At 44.9% G+C, this 17,193-nt stretch overlaps 1 protein-coding gene across 1 annotated transcript; it reads left to right on the forward strand.

The window, feature by feature from the left end:
- The first annotated feature begins 5,278 nt into the window (after positions 1-5,278).
- Positions 5,279-14,070, forward strand: LOC133396811 (CD276 antigen-like). The gene is made up of 8 exons (XM_061667043.1): positions 5,279-5,316; positions 6,344-6,660; positions 6,976-7,260; positions 7,956-8,282; positions 8,623-8,730; positions 8,817-8,879; positions 9,859-11,957; positions 13,980-14,070. The coding sequence occupies exons 1-7, from the start codon at positions 5,279-5,281 to the stop codon at positions 9,930-9,932; spliced, it is 1,212 nt and encodes a 403-aa protein (XP_061523027.1). The 3' UTR covers positions 9,933-11,957; positions 13,980-14,070.
- Positions 14,071-17,193: the final 3,123 nt, after the last annotated feature.

Consider the following 17,193-nt stretch of genomic DNA (forward strand, 5'->3'; position numbering starts at 1 on the left):
GGAATGACACTAATTCCACACTAATCCTCTTAGCCACGGCGACAGCAATCTTTCGCTAATCTACACACACACACACACACACACACACAAACACATCACTAATCAGTATTTTTTGCAGCTCCATGAAAAATGAGGCACCTGTTGTTATTTGTATGGGGTTGGTGCGCACTTTCAATACGTGTGTGTGAGTGTGTGTTTAGGTGTGTGTGTGTCCCAAGAGGACAAACACCTGAACTGCAACCACAATTTGCTTGTTTGGATTTTTAAGGTAAAATGTGTACCAAGGTCTACATTTAGAAATTGAAAATCTGGATTATTTGCAGCCAATCATCACATCAGACAAGATCCCACCTACTCATAAACTGCCTGTGTGTCTGTGTGTTTGTGCGTGTGTCTGTGTGTGTGTGCCCGCGTGGACAAAAACGACCAAACAAAAGAATAGAAAATGTGAACGCAGCAATCAAACAATAAAGTCGTCACGATAATCCCAACAAACTGCAACTAATCCATCTTTATCCCACACCTCAAATTACACCTCTGGAAAGACATAATCCAACACACAGACACGCACACACTGAAAAACACACAATTTGGTTTCATGCCAAGGCAACCGAGCCGACTAGTCCAGGGGTGTGCAAACTTTTGAGCTCAAGGGCTACATTTGACTTTTGAAATGGACAGGTCTGCCGGGTCATTAGTAGATGAGGTAAAAACAATTTAAATCAATAAAATCAACAAAGCATGCCACTTTTTAAGTATGTTGTTTTGTGCCTCGGCCAAAGCCGTGTCGAATCTAAAAAAATTGCTTTGGCGCCATCTTGTGAGAGCTCGGTACCAAGGAACTATTTGAAGCGAGGGGAAGAGCTTCATTGAGTCAAGCCGTAGCTTTGTTTGATAGAAAAATGGACTTTGCCGCCATCATGTGGCATCTATAGGCAATTACGAACCTTTCTGCGTGGCCGTCAATTCCTCACAGATTTTCACTGTCGCTGTATTTATAAAAAAAAAAAAAAAAAAAGTTTAATCATTCAATTTTCTAATGTAGTTTTTTTAACACACAAAAATAAATGAGCCACTGTCCTAATGAAAACAAAAAAAAAAATTCAAAATAAATTCATGCAATGACTTCGGGTCAACATCCTGGTTGAAATCAAAACCCTTTGACATTTCAGCAAAGTCGCCTTTTTGTGTGTGCGTGCGTTTGTGTGCGTGCGTGCGCTCACGCAAACTCCACCCATCCCGACAGAGTGCGCGGCGGCGCGCGTGTGTGTGTGAGCGTGCAGCAGTCTATTCTCTAAATAACCTGTTGAGCCAGTCAAGCTGAAGCACCCGCGGTACTCTCTGGCTGGCTCACCCAGGCCACTCTGCCTTTTTTTGGGGGGACGGATTTCACCTCGACACGACTCACGGTAAATGGAAACACGACTTACAACACGACTCACGATATTTCGCACCTCTGACATGTATTGATCTCTTCCTGACATCTCACTTCTTTCACAAACTTAGTGATGTCTCACTCATCAAGTGGCGCATACCAACATCACACTTCTCTCTCAGGTGTGATGAATCTCTCAGTTGTTTCGCTTCTCACTTTTCCCAAGGATGTTTAACTCCTCACACGCATTTACTAACATCTCACTTCTCTCGCAGACTAATTGAGGTATCACTCTTCACAAGAACGGAAGACGTCTCACTCCTCTTCTTCGTGATGTCTGGGCATTTGTGCTGACATCTCACTTCTCTCAGTGTCTCACTCCTTAAATCTTCCTCCTCACGCAAACCTCCCTGCGTCTCGCCCTCTCACACATCTTCCTCGCACCGACTTAGTCATAGTCAGACTGGTGTCTCCTGCTGATATCTCGCGCTGCACTGGTTTATTGATGAGGTCTTACTCCTGAGACGAGCTCATTCACTGCCATTGACAGCTATAGCAGTCAAATGTGAACTAGTTCTCCTCTCGCTCCTTTGAGTCAGCCACATTTTACTATGTACACGCACTTACTAATGGCTTCCCTACGTGACTTCCAGGAGTCTCACTTCCCTCACAGACCTTCTGACGTCTCACTTATATCACAGACACGTACTAACGTTTCGCTCCTCTGCCTTTTTTGTCCACGTAGGAATATGTTACTTTTCTTTTGATGTGAATCTGCCAATCAAATCCGTTCATAAGAGGAATCACGAGGCCACATGCAGTGGTCCAAGTGTAAAAGAAACTGCGCTGATAATGTGGTTAATAATAAAGTGGTTATTAATATCACGTGCCGGCTTGACTTGTGAAGGAGATCAGGCTTGAAGCTTCCATTCCTGCGCAGTTTAATCTCCATCTCGTCGTCGATTCCACCGATCAGCTGCCTGTTGTCGAGTCTCCTTGTCGTCGACGAGCCTGACAGGCATGATTTGAAGAGCTGCAGCTCCTGAACATGTCGGCAGCAGCTGCGGTCTGCGAATGTCACACCGTTGTTTGTTTTATTTTTATTGATGCCCTTTTATCAGGTGTCGATCAGCGCGCTTCATCTGGTTTTGCGCTGGAGCGTGATGAGCTCTTGCTTTCTATCGCCTCACTCATCGGCTCGTCAGCGGCGATAAAGAGATGCCAAGAAATTCCAAACAAAGAGAGACGGATTGTTGGAGAAAAAAAAAACAACAACTTTTTTTCAGGAAGGACTGACTGACTTTTGATTCTCTACTTTGAGGTGCTGAAAAAGCGAGGTTGGAGCAAAATCCTCCGGGATCAAAACCTGGATTGTCCCTAAAGAGCACAGCACATGTTCTGTCACGTTAGCCATCTTCCTGTGTCCACATCAGCCAGAACCGCTCTGTAATTATGCCTTTCTGCTCTTTTTTTCTTCTGCGTGCGTATGTGTGGGGTGCCAAACCGCACAGATCCAAAGAAAATCCTGCAGGAAGCAGCACGGCAACACAGCAAAGAGCATGGACTCCAGGTCTGCGTGAGTCTGAAGGCGAAAACCATGTCAGCATTCATTTGCATGGGGGTCTGCTTCCTGCTGCGGATCAGCGCAGCCGCTGCACAGGACAAGACGCCAGGTGAGACACAAATACGTCTTTGTCCCACGGCTGATGGGGGGGGGGGGGGGGGGGGGGCTCAGCTTTGAGAAGAAAAAGTGACCTAATTGGATCAGATATCTTGCTAGAACCTCACAAACATACAGGGCCTGATTTACAAAAGGGTTGCAAAACCCTGATACGATTTTGCGTCTTTAAATAGCACGTAAACTGGCACCGCTGTGCATAGTTTGACTGGGGTTGACGTGGAGAGGAAGAGACGTTTAACGAGAGGCGACGGGCAGAACGGATCTTTTCTTTGGAAACGTTTTTGAAATGCCAGAAACAAAAATATGACTGAGACATGATGTCTATTCAGCAAGGCAATTTTGGAGCTTCTGAACGATCTAAGGCAGGCGTGTCAGACCTCTTTTTGTCGTTGTGACTGTGAAACTTATCGAATGTAAACTTACCTATGCTATAAATCTAGAATCACCTCATCTTATTGTTACATATCGACAACAAACCGATGGGTAATACGTCTTGAAATCAGAAGTCAAGGAAAATAATATCAACTGTTACATTCATTTTGTTTGGTAATAAAAAATCCGGCCTGACTTGGAGCCCGTCACAAGAAGGATTCATGCTACAGTTTATCAGCTATGGCAGAACTCCTTTGTACTCTTCATTTCTTTGCGTCTGCATCATTTCAGTGCACAATTGGTCCAAGCCTCTCCCAGAGCAGTTTTTCAGGTGTGCTGTGCCAAGTTTGAAACACAATGTCACACAGAATGGGCAGATACCGTACATTCAATTACGACACACTTAAATAAAACAAAATGCGGTTGCTGGCTTGACTAAATGATCTGAGAGATTTCTTTTCTGCACCTAGGTAATGATGTTGGCTTGCCTCTTCCGCTAACACTTCCAATTCCATCACTTCAAACTTCATTATAATGATAGCAACAACACAAGTAATGTATTCCAATAGTTGTTTAGGGTCAAACTTCTTCCCTTAAAGTGTTAAATTCATTGTAGAGGTTCTTTAAATGGAGCTCTACCCACTTGATGTTCCACATACGGCTCGGTGGACGACTGATTAGAGGGTCAGCCTCACACTTCTGAGGACCGGGGTTCAATCCCCGGCCCCGCCTGTGTGGAGTTCGTATGTTCTCCCCGTGCCTGCGTGGGTTTTCTCCGGGCGCTCCGCTTTCCTCCCACATCCCAAAAACATGCATGAATTGGAGACTCTAAATTGCCCGTAGGTGTGCATGTGAGTGCGAATGGTTGTTTGTTTGTATGTGCCCTGCGATTGGCTGGCAACCGGTTCAGGGCGTAGCCCGCCTCCTGCCCGACGATAGCTGGGATAGGCTGCAGCCCGCCCGCGACCCTAGTGAGGAGAAGCGGCTCTGAAAAATGGATGGATGGATGGATGTTCCACATACGTGCTTCCATTTGTCTTTTGTCTATAAAGCGTTTAAACGTTTCTTTGCTTTCCTTCATTCTCTTGGAAAAAAGTCGAGAGCTTCTGGTGGGGGAAAAACCATCTTGAAGACACAAATACTTGCAGATTTGGAATATTTGTTCTGTGGAGACATCACTTTCTTCAGTGACGTGTATTACCCGTAATTTCCACAGCTGCCTGTTGCTTCTTTCATAACACTGCAGGCTGTCTTAACGTCTACCTGACAATAAGCTCGTCCTATCTTAGTTAGTTCCAAATGTCACAATGAGGCAGCGTTGGCCTGTCAAGACAAGTAAGTAGCAAGTAAGTTGCTGGGCAAAAATGTGCTGCAGGGTTCTGTGTTGACCGTTTAACTTTGCTGCATTGCTTATTATATATATTAGTAATTTCAGGTCATATTTTGACAAAGTTTGATTCATTTACTCTGCAGCAGTGGTTCTGAAACTAATGTGCCACAAGCCGTAGTTGTACTTGCCGCAAAAATTATTTGCAATAAATGAATAAGTCACATGATTTTTAAAAAGTGTATAACTACATATGAAGACCAACATACGACAATTACTCGCCACCACCTCATGCAGGAATAAAGTTGTTATTTTAATTGCATTTGGACAGCGTTGGGATTATGAGTGGGCCCGTGGAAAATGTATCCCTGACCCTGAAATATTTGAGAGCCCCTTTTGTAAAACCTTGCTCCTGAAGAGCAGGTGAGCTAATCACAGTTTTTTGGTCTTTGCTAATCTGAGCGGCGAGTCAGCCAAGTGACTCACTCCTCAACTACTGTCTGTTCTGCGATTCAGCCAAGGAATGACGGGAACGTCCGTCCCGTCTGGTAGCGAGCGAAGGTCAGGCACATGCCCGAGGCAAGTCAGGCCGGGCCGGGCCGGGAGAGTCAGAACCTCATTTTAGAGCCTCGGGGGGAGCATAAACACACAACATGTGCTCCTGGAGGAGTCATCTGTACGCCCGAGATGCCTCCACTTGACTAACAGAAAGGCGTAGAAAGTACCAATGTGTGGTCCGCTTCCTCCTTTGTGAGAAATCTCTCATCACGGCCTGCCTGTGGCGACATCAAGGAAGCTCCAAAGAGGAAGTGACGCAAACTTTTTTGATGTGGCAGTACAAGCACGGCGTTCAATCATCATTGTGAACGGATTATTACATTTCAATTCATTTCAATTGGGAAATATGCGCCTCAATTCACCTCAACTGCCCTTGAAATCATCAGTGTTCACAGCAAACCCACGGTCGCCCTCTGGTGGCCAGAGAAGCACTGCAGCTGCAATCTGTTCTCAGGCTGGATGTAGGTGGCAAAAGTACTCGCTTTGTACTTAAGTACCGATGTTTGTGTTAAAAACAAAAAAGATTTGGTAGAAGTACTACCTCAACTTTGTACTGAAAAGTAAAAAAATGGTACAGATTTTGAAATGTACTGGAGTACAAAAGCAAATATAGATATGAAATGTATATATACTTACTACATACTGAGTATATTCATATACAGTATACACACTTTATTTGGGGTGAATCAGAGGCACTTTTAAATATGACAGCTGTGTGCTGACTCTGATTTAACATGAGTTTGAATGTGACTGGTTAGTTCAGAACAGCCACATCCCGTTATAAGAGGGTGTGCCCACTTGTGCAACCACATTTTCTCAGTTGATTAGTTTCATTTTCATTTTTTTCCCCCCCATTAGAGTTGTAGAGGTTAGAGGTCACATGAATTGTGGAAAAAGTTTTGAAGAGATTTATCTTGGTCAATAATATTTTTGATTGGCATTCGAGGAAGAGTGGGTAGCCTTTTTCTACCCACTGTACTTGTGACTTGCACATACTGGACTTGACTTACTCTGACCTCTGGTAAAAAAGTCACCACGGCTTCGTTCCAGATGCCACCGTCACATGTTTGGTGTCGGAGGAGTGCCACCTCCCGTGCACGTTCCCTCCGGCCCCCAACCAGAGCGTGCGCTGGTTCCGGCAGGACGTGCTGATGTTCAGCTTCGCCGAGACGCACGGCGAGAGCGAGGCGCCGGTCGGGCGGGCCGCCGTGTACCCGCCGATGATCGCGGGCGGCAACGCCACCCTTGTCGTCAGAGAGGTGGGCCTCAAGGACCGTGGCACGTACCGGTGTCGAGTGCGCACGTCCCAGGGAGAGCACAACGCCAAGGTCGTCTTGAAAGTGGAGGGTACGCTTCAAGTCCTTCATTCTTAATTTTTTTAAAGGGTCATAAATCAATCACTTTAGCATTATACATTAGAGTCATAAATCTGGTGTGTATCCGTTTGTTATTGCTTCCGGATATTCTTTTTTGGTTGATAGGTGTGCTGTTTTATTGTTTTAGAGCGGTAATAAATCATTCTATTGGTTGGGTTTTTTTTACAATTTATTCATTTATTGCGTGTCAGAAATGATTGAAGGGTCATAAATCAATCATGCGCTGTATGTGGTCTTTCTTTTGACTACTTGTACTTACTTTTTACGTTGATGCGTGCGTGTGTAGCGCCCGTCCAAGGCCTGTCCCTGGAGTTGTCCCGGCTGAGCGGTTATGAAGAGATGAAGTGCACCGTTCGCGACGTCTTCCCGCCGCCTCGAGTCACCTGGGCCACGGAGCCGCCCACCTTCGAGGACCTGCGGCCAATCACGCGCATGCTGGCTGACAAACGGGGTCTGTACACGGCCGACAGTAGGCTGAAGGTTCTGAAAGGCCAGCCGGACCTCATCTACATATGCAAAGTCACCACCTCCTACGGGGGTCCCACGTGGACGTCCTCGCTGCGGGAGAGAGGTGAGACCGTACAATTATATACATAGACCTGAACCATCGTATCTGAAGTAACAACTCTGATTGTTGTTAGGCTTGGACTTTCTCTCTGAACTACGACCTTCTCCCTGGACTTAAAACTTCTCTTGGGACTCTCCGCGGACTAGTACCTTCTCTCAAGACAAGAAATGTCTCTCAGGACTAGTCCCTTCTCTCTGGACCAAAAGCTTGTGTGGCGACTTCAATCTTCTCTCGGGACTAAATCCTTTTCTGGAGACTACGACCTTCTCTTGGGACTGTTCCTTCTTTCAAAACTATAACCTTTTTTGGGACTCATAGCTTGTGAATAAAACCTCTGCGAATGAGAACCTTCCTTGGGGACTTAAACCTTTTCATGAGATGACAACCTCGAGTGACTTGTACATTCTTTCAAGACTAGAACTCTCTCTCAGGACTACAACCGCCTTTCGGGACTACAGAGAATGGACTAAAATTGTGCGTGTGAAAGGAGGCTAACAAACTGAAAGAACGTTATTTGGGAGTAGAACTTTCACTTGAGCTTGACCATTCTCTTGCGACGAGCACCTTCTCCTGGAATGACACCCTTATTTCAAGACTCAAACCTCCTCTGGGGATTAGTACCTTATTTCAGGACTAGAACCTTTTCTTGTTGGTTTGGCGCTTACCGATATCCTGAATCCAATCACGTTCCCCGACAGCAATAAAAGGAAGTGAGGGTCGAGATTTGACCATCCCCTGCTTCGCGCCGCCGTACCTGAATAGCCCCACCCTCCACTGGAGCTTCTCCAACGGGGAGGACCCGGCGCACATCCTGACCTACGACAGTCGCTCGGGGCACAGCCACTCGGCGCCCGCCTGGGAACGCCACGCGGAGCTAGACGGTTTCAGGGTCCCGTTTGGGGACGGCTCGCTGCGCCTGATGGACCCCGAGCACGCCCATCACGAGGGCACCTACAGCTGCGTCTTCTCCATGCCGTACAACACGCACACGGAGCGAACGGACGTCGCCATCAACACACCTACTGGTGAGCAGAAGGTGGCGCGAATGTTAACTTTAATTGGCCACGTGTACACAGTTTGCTTTAATTAATACCGCACGAAATGGAAAACATATGTGACTCCTTTGGCCAATGACACAAGCTACCAACAATCAGGGTCAGGAGTCAGCCAACCAAGGGCCAACTTTGCGATCGGAGATGTTGGATAAAGCTGCACTGCCCTATAGAAGCAAACAGTGTTTTTGAGTTTTCTATCCTCAAGAACAATTGTGCGACATGAATCATGCCTCGTACAAGAGAGCACACCAAAGTCTTACAATTAAGTGTGTGTGTGTGTGTGTGTGTGTGCCCGCGTTTGTGTGCACAGGCAATCGTAGCACCTCGGGGCAGACGTCCTACTGGTGGATCGTAGGCCTGGTGGTAGCCGTGATGGTCCTGGCACTGGCGGCCATGTTGGCCTACCTCAAGCTGCGAGGTAAAGATAACAGCAAGCGTTGTGCACGTGTGTGTGCGGATGTGATGTTTACAATCTGCCTGTGTGTGTGTGTGTGTGTGTCTCAGGAAACACAGCGAAACCCTCATCACGTGATCCCGAGGAGGAGACCGAGCTGCATTCGGTCAAAGGTACCAGAACTACACTACAGTACAGTACAGGATGGAAATGCTAACATGTTGCACACGTGTCCACAAGGTGGCGCCATTGGCGCCATTGCTTTGCACTGACAGCGTCCAATTGCTATGACAACTCTGGAAAGATACCAAAAAAAAAAAAAAAAACCACTGCTGCTTTTGTCTTTTTTTTTTTTTTTTTACAGTGAACTTAGCTTTAAAAAATATACCATCATCATCATCATGATGATTGTTGGACAATTGAATTCAAATCAGTACAATAAAAGTAAAAAATAAGTAAAAGACGTTAATTTGGTACATTTTCCCTTGACGGGTTAAAACGAGTACAGCAAATTACAATTATATTAAATTGCAAATAAAACAAATCATAATTCGCATTTATATAAATGTAATCTATGTAGATTTTCTCTATCGTATATTTATAGCGGTATATTCAAGCTGCGTAACATTACCGTGGCTTACAATTTCGGAATAAAACCTTATCTCCTTGAGTTTCGGGCTACGAAACGAAATGTCGTTCTCGGCGGTGGTACTTGGAGAGAGCGAAGGTTTTTTTTCGAGGACGTACTTGGTGTGAAAACACTGGTCTCACGGAAACAGCTGGTGTCGGGCTTGCTTCCTTCGTCAGGCATCTCCGTGACGTTTACGCTCACAAAACAAAGCCACTACGCAGTCTTAGCGTATCATCTTCCTGATGCAAATCCCAACGGCGAGGACACGACTTTCCACCATGCGGCGTAACACCGCCCGCTTGTCCAGCTCAGTTTGGAAGAGGACATTTTAATCTCGAGTCAGACTTTTAGCGGCTTGAATTCAAAAAAGAAAAAGAACATGTACTACACTACACACAGTACATTTTTTATTTTGCTTATATTTAGTGCATTATTATATCCAAATCATTGAACATATGCAATTTTCTTATTCGATTTATTTCTGCATAGTAAATGTTTGTGGTATTTTGTGCTCTTTTCAGATGTGGCGGGCGAGAGTGAAACCAGCAAGCGTTTTCCAGCCGGAGGCAACAACGGAGAGTCGGGTCTCTCCTGACCCCAAACCACAACACTACACACACCGTCACACCATCTTTTTATTCCAAACATTTTGTATAAAGTGATGCATCGTACAATACTGAGACTACTCACAAAAAGTTTGACTATTGGGCTTTCGGTTGGAATTTCGGGATGAACCTAAAATGCACTATAACCTTTGCAGGTGAATTTTATTTGACCTTGTGTAAACTCAATGTCTCAGTACTTTCCGCACAACTCGCTGTTAACTCACTTCTGTGCCCTTCTGTGACTCTTCCAGTCTGTGGTAACCCGCTGATGACACGTTTGTGACACTCTGACCAGATTTCAAACAGTTGCCTGAGTGTCATCAGCAGGTTGCAACAGAGATCCAGAGAGACCGGAGGAGTGACAGAAAGGCACAGACGTCAATGTCATGAGACCTTTTCTTGGATCAAACAGCCATTCTGAACTTTGGCCGTTGGGCTCCCTCTAGAGAGACAATTCACTCCAGATGTGGTTTTGCGAAAAGGAGGCCAAAGTGGAATGCAGGCCGGGTGGATGCCTAAGAAGGCTCGTCGGAATGTTTTCTTATCGTTCCGCCTGTTTTGACTCAGCATCGCGCAGTCCCGAAGCGTAATCCTGTTCTGGCCGTCTACATGGACAGCGTCAACAACAACATTCTCTTGAACCCCGCCCGGACAGTTGACATTTTGTCCCGTCAGTGAGGGAACCATGAATGCCAACATCTCCCTTCGGAAGGTGGGCCACAAGGCAGTATTATTTCAACACGATAACAACTACAAAGACAACTCCAGGACAACCGCTGACTTCCTCAAGAAGCTGAGGCTAAGGGGTGATGGTCTGACCCAGCATGTCTCCAGACCTAAACCCTATCGAGCATCTGCGAGGCATCCTCAAACAGATGGTGGAGGAGCATAAAATGTCGTGGGCAAACAAAATACCGACACTTTGTGCACGACTTGGACAGTTTCACCTCGGGGTCTACTCACTTTTGTTGCCACAGGTTTAGAAATTAATGGCTGTGTGTTGAGCTATTTTGAGGGGACAGTAAATCTGACACTGTTAGACAAGGTGGAAACTTAACATTGTAGCAAAATGTCCTTTCTTCGGCGTTGTCCCATCAAAAGGTATGTAAAATATTCACAAAAATGTGCGGGGTGTACTCGATTTTGTGAAATATGCATGTATATAGAATGAAAAAGACGTTTTGTCACACTGCATCAATCAAATGGCCATTGTGTTCTCTTTCTGGTGTACCTTACCACTTGGAAGCAACAGAAGACAGACAGACAGATATACGGCTAATTGACAAGTATCAAGTCCTCCCACCTCATTAGTGCGGCACTAATATTAGTCGTTCTTCACAGAGGATAAAGACTATATGACTGAGTGATGTTACTGTCTGTCTACATGTGTTGCTTCGCTATTCGTGTCTACATGTGTTGCGGCACTATTTGTGTTCAATCTGTTGTGTAAAGGGTTACAGCGGCGGTTTAGCGGTTAGCGCGTCTGCCTCACCACCCTGAGGTTGCAGGTTTGAGTCTCAGCGCCGGGATTCCTGTGAACGTCTCTCGCCCAAAGTCAGCTGGGATAGACTCCAGCTCACTCCTAGTAAGGAATATCGAAAACAGATGGATGGGTGTCATGAATGAAGACTGATGTAAAATCAAGCAGAGCAAGTGAGCAAGTATGTGAAGTATGCTTGGGTGGTGATAATGTATCATGCAGTGAGGGAGGGTGTGTGAGTGCAGGGAGAGGAAAACAGCAGCTGTTGGTCAGGAACACACACAAGAGAATTCCGACAAAGACTGAAGAGAGGTCCGGAGAGGTTTTAAGTTGAGAAGTTTTGTTCAGTTGAGAAGTTTCACTTGCACTCACGCGCTCATTTTGGACTTTGCCCTCTGCACCCTGACCTCAGTCAGCCGCGTGGAATGCCGGTTGACCTGTTTTACGAACTCGTGCCTTGAAGGAAGACGGAAGATGGGGATGTTTGTCCCGGCTTTGGTGGTCGCCGCCTTCTCGTGCCTTCTGGTCATTGGCGGTAAGGAGTATCTCGTCAACTCTTGTTCTCTTAGTGCTCGTCAGTGGAGAGAAGTAAACTACAAATACTTTGTTACTGAACTTGATTGCGTACTTGATTTATTTTTATGAGACTGTTTTACTCCCCACTCTGCAAACGGATACAGTATCTATACTTTATACCCCTTAAAAAAATTGGCTTGTTACTGCGGATGATGGCACGGCATAAGGAAAAGACATAAATAGAGAGAGGGAAGGTCAACCACGGTTGAGATCTTCCTTGATTGAGATGTTGGGGGCTTAAAAGGTGGAAAAAAAGGGACAGCAGCCAGTGACATCGACGAACATCAACCAAGGAGCATTAATGACGATGGCGATCCGATCTCGACAAGCAAGATATTCCCTATCCGTGGCCTTATTTAAGAGAATCGCTTCATGTTGTCAGCCAGAATGAAAAGCACCAGATTCTGGCATTCAAAAATTCAATGCTTAAAGGTTTTTTTTCCACCATTGTGCCGCCTTATTAAAACGGGTATCGATTTTACTTTCGTAATGAAGTCCATTTCAAAGGCTAAATTTAGGTCTGCTAGTGTGTTGTCACTTGCGTTTTGCTGGGAGTGCTCTGTAAAGCTGTAACAAACCCAGTCAAAAATGTTGACAAGTAACTAAAAGGCACACAAAAAAAAAAAAAAGCCAGTTTCTTTAAGAAAACAAGTTGTTTTCATCTGCCGTTACTGGACTTTGAGCCATTTTAAAAATCGGTGCCTGGCTAAACTATCCACAAATGATCAATTCAGTTGGCAGAGTGACATTGCAACGGCAATAAGGAAGCAGTGTACTGTATTCATTGTACATTGGTGCCTTGACGTACAGGTTAAATTTTTTCCGTGACCAAGTTCATAATTCGATTTACTCAAAACATGTTCCTCATTGAAATGAATTGGAATGCCATTAATCAGGTCCAGCCCCCCCAAAAAAAGCATTTTTTAATTGAACTTTTATGTGCATTTTAATTTAAACCTCATTTAAGTATGTTAATATTGTTAATATTAATATTCAAACTGCATAACATTACGGTGGCTTTCATACGTTTTAGGAATAAAACCTCTATCTGGTTTTACTTCGGGCCTCGACACTAATTCATTTTAATGTTGGTCACGATGGTGGCACTTAGAGAGCCCAACGGCGAGGACACGACTTTCCGCTATTTGGCCCCAATCACGCTGAATGAAGCATTTTCAGAAGGAATTCGCTCTGAGGGAATTTTGGTCAATTCCATTAGTCGACAGAGAAGGTTGAACGCTGCCACTCGTCGGCGGCGTAACACTGCCCGCTTGTCCAGGTCAATTTTGAACAGGACATTTTAATCTCGAGTCAGATTTTTAGCTGCTTGAATAAATAAAATAAAAAAAAAAGAAAAGAAAAAAAGAACAAAAGAAAGTGGAACCATTCTGCATTCTGTCTCATTAGCAATCATTAGTTTATGACGGCAGCACATAGTTCTGAAGTGTTCGTTTTACTTATTCACTAGTCACTGTGGATTCAGTGTAATTTCCCCTACACTCTGATTCTACTGAATTCAAAATCTGGCTATCAGATTCTTTCAATCTGGATTGAATCTAGATCCAAACTGATTCAATGCTGGATACAATTTTATTTCACTATGAATTCAATCTGATTTCTTTGTGGCATCAATCAGATTTCACTCGGGATTCAATCTGATTTCAAGTTAGATTGAGCTGGATTTAACTGCAGATGCAATCTAATTCTAGATTCACTCTGATTTAACTGCAACTTCAATCTGACTTCATTGTGGATTCAATCGAATTTAATTCTGGCTTTCAATCTGACTTCACTGTGGATTTCAATCAGATTTAACTGTTGATTCTTCTGACTTGATCCTAGTCAACCTGATTTACCTGTAGATGTAGTCTATCTTAATTCGGGATTCAATCAGATTTTACTGTCGCTTTCATTGTGACTTGAATTTGACCTGAGTGTGGATCGAATCAAACTGAATTGTGGATTGAATCTGATTTCACAGTGGCTTCAATCAGACTTCATTGTGGTGATGTTTTGCAGACGTCAGTGACGTCTGGTGCCGTTGGAATGCAAGCTGCGTTTTAGAAGCCAACTATGTCACGGGAGATGACGTGGTCATCCACTGGATCCTGGGGGAAGTCCAGGTTCATTCTTACTACCATGAAGCCGACCAGCTAGAGAACCAGGACAAGCGCTTCACGGGCAGAACGTCACTGTTCAAGGAGAAAATTGTAGAGGGAAACGCTTCTCTCCTGCTGAATCATGTGGTCGTCGGGGACGAAGGGAAGTACAAGTGTTACGTCGGAACCCTCACGGACACCAATGAGTCCTTCATCAACCTCCACGTGGAAGGTGAGCCGACAAACTGTCTGGAGGAACTCCAGAGATGCCAGCAAAGAGTTTTGCGCTTTGTCTGTGTCCATTGTCAGTCATCTAGGTCATAATAATCAGCAACGTTTGGATGGAGGCAAATGGATACTAAAAGGTTCTCTGACTGTGTCTGTTATCCAGCTCCAGTCACGACAATCCACTTCCATCAAGATGACAACCATCAGCTGATCTGCAGTTCCGAGGGAATCTTCCCTCAACCCGAACTGCGCTGGGGCGCCGAGCCTGCGCTGCCTCAGGCCCTGACGAACACCAGCCAGGTCCAGCGGGAGACACAAACGCAGCTTTACAACATCAGCGGCTCGCTCGACCTCGCGGCTGACGCCGATCCCGATGTGGAATACATCTGTGAAATCAGAAGCTTCAACAGCAGCAGCAGAGTCACGTGGAGGAACACAAGTGAGACGTTCGCCTGAACGCACCGTAGGGCGATTCATACATTCTATCGCTTCATTCGATTTTACTTTTCGGAAAGTAAAACACGTCTTCATTGACATGCACTGCTTGCACCAACAACATAGCTGGATCGTTTCACATACATGTTTTGGGAAAAGGGAAATTTTTAGAATTTTTTTTTTTTTTTACTATTCCTGCAGAAATATATGCAATTAAATGCTGCGAAAAGAAAAACATTTATCATATTTTCTAATAATTCTGTGGAAATGTAGTTGCTGGGTAAAAAAAACAACAACTGTTTCAAAGCTTTTTTTTGGTATCAGGAGACACAAAGCAAATCTCACAAGGGGAAGGAAATTTCTTCTCGTTTGCTTCTTCCATAATTGAAGGGGGGAAATTGATTAAAATCGTGGGGGAAAAAAACGATTTGATTTTTTTTTTTTTTTTTTTTTTTTTTTACACCATATACTCCAGCCCCGCCGCAACCTTCAATGTCTCCTTCTTCCAGTTATGAACGTTTCCGAAACAGAAACAAGCATCGACTGTGTGCCGGTGACTCACGAAAGCAGCCTCGTGTGGACGTTCAACCGCAGTCAAGTTATCGCCAGCAGGCGCGCCGGTCACGAACTTGTCGTCACCGACGATTGGAGGAAGTACGTGAGGGGCGTGTCTGTGGCAGGCAGTCTCAACCTGCAGGAGCTGAACGACGGCCTTGACGGAACGTATACGTGCACGCTGAGCAACGCCACGGAAACACGCATCAACGCCGTCTTCCTGAGGGTGAAGACGGTGGTCGGTGAGATCTTACTGAGAGATGTCACCCAAAAAAATAAAACAAAAAGGCAACAGTAAACTTGGCAGTTTGGCACCATTCGTAAACTAATCCACAATGTCCCCTGTTCTATCGCGGTTCATTATTTGTGCCACTGCTATATCGCGTTTTTCCTGAATACACTGAACATTTCAAGCTGTTTACTTGTCACTCCCATCTGAAGTACACTGTAAAAGTGACAAAAAAGAACATTTTAAAATAAAATTACATTGAAACAGAAACATTCACAACCAATCCATACAGCAACGAAAGTCCGCTAGCTAAATGCTAATTTATAGTACGAAACGCCAGATTAGGGAAAACGGAAATTAGCATAAATGTTGCGGCAATTATAAACCTCCAAACAACTACTACTTTATCACATACAAAGCAGCAAGAAATATAGCACACGAGAATTAAAAACTGCATATTTAAGCACCGAAATGTTCACGCAAACCACACGGTACATCACTCACAGGCATATATTTGTTTTCTCTTCATTATGATGCATCTCTTCCATCTGTTCAATGTTTCAAGTACTTTTGGCACAAGTTTCCGTTCTCGAACAAGGAGCTGAATGGCAAAATTCAGGTGTTTGACTGATACAGTTCCTGGTTCAATCAGAATTGACAATGAAAGAGTCCTCTTCATCACGATGTTCACGTTTTGACATCATCAGACCAAGACGACGACTGAGCAACATTGCCATCAAATTGGATGTTCTCAAAGGGAACGGGCGTCTTGAGTTTAGAGTGTCATCAGCAGGTTGCAACAGCCACAGAGACTGGAAGAGTAACAGAAAGGCATACAAGTGGACATCCTTGGCAATTGACACTTTCATGTTCATTTGCAGGAAGTTCCAGGACGGTCGGCATCGTATTTGGCGTGCTGCTGGCAGTGCTGGCAGCGGCTGTGTGTGTGATCTATTTTACCCGAAACCGCGAAGGTAGGTGGTGCTGCCGTGATCGTGTGCCAAAGCAAGCTGAGGAAGTGATATAAGACATTCTCAAGGTAAGAGCAAGTGATAACAGAAACTTTGTCCTCGACTTCAGCGTGATAAGAACGCATGTGAACTCCCAAAGCGTTCCACTTTGAAATGTTTCAGAAGAAAGCCCAGCAGTTGTCGTCACCAGGAAGAAAAAGAGGAAAACTTGAACAAAGAAGAGAGGGACGAGTGTAGAAGACAGGAGGACATTCCTCTGAGAGAAGCAGCGAGTCGCCCAACGTAACAGTTACCCAAACAGGAGCTTGAGGAACGGAGGACCAGGAGCCGACTTTGGGTGAGGGCCGGGGTACGTCCTGACCCTGGACTGGTTGTCAGCTAATCACACGGCACATATAGTTGACAAACAATAGACTGGATGTACTTGTAAGAAAAGCACAGAGAGAGACAAACAAGCACTCACACCTATGAACAATTTAGCGACATGGGTGACAAAGTCTATCCGAGTTGACTTTTGGCATCCAGCCAATGTGAGGCATATAAAGACGACAACAGTCGCAGGGCACAAAGAAAAAACAAGCATTCACATTCACACCTACGGACAATTTAGAGTCTTGTTTTTCCAATGTGGACGTAAAACCTCCTACAAACGCCACACAGTAAGATCAGAGCCCAGAT

Source organism: Phycodurus eques, chromosome 21 (genome assembly GCF_024500275.1).
Source record: "Phycodurus eques isolate BA_2022a chromosome 21, UOR_Pequ_1.1, whole genome shotgun sequence".
In the NCBI taxonomy this organism is placed as follows: Eukaryota; Metazoa; Chordata; class Actinopteri; order Syngnathiformes; family Syngnathidae; genus Phycodurus; species Phycodurus eques.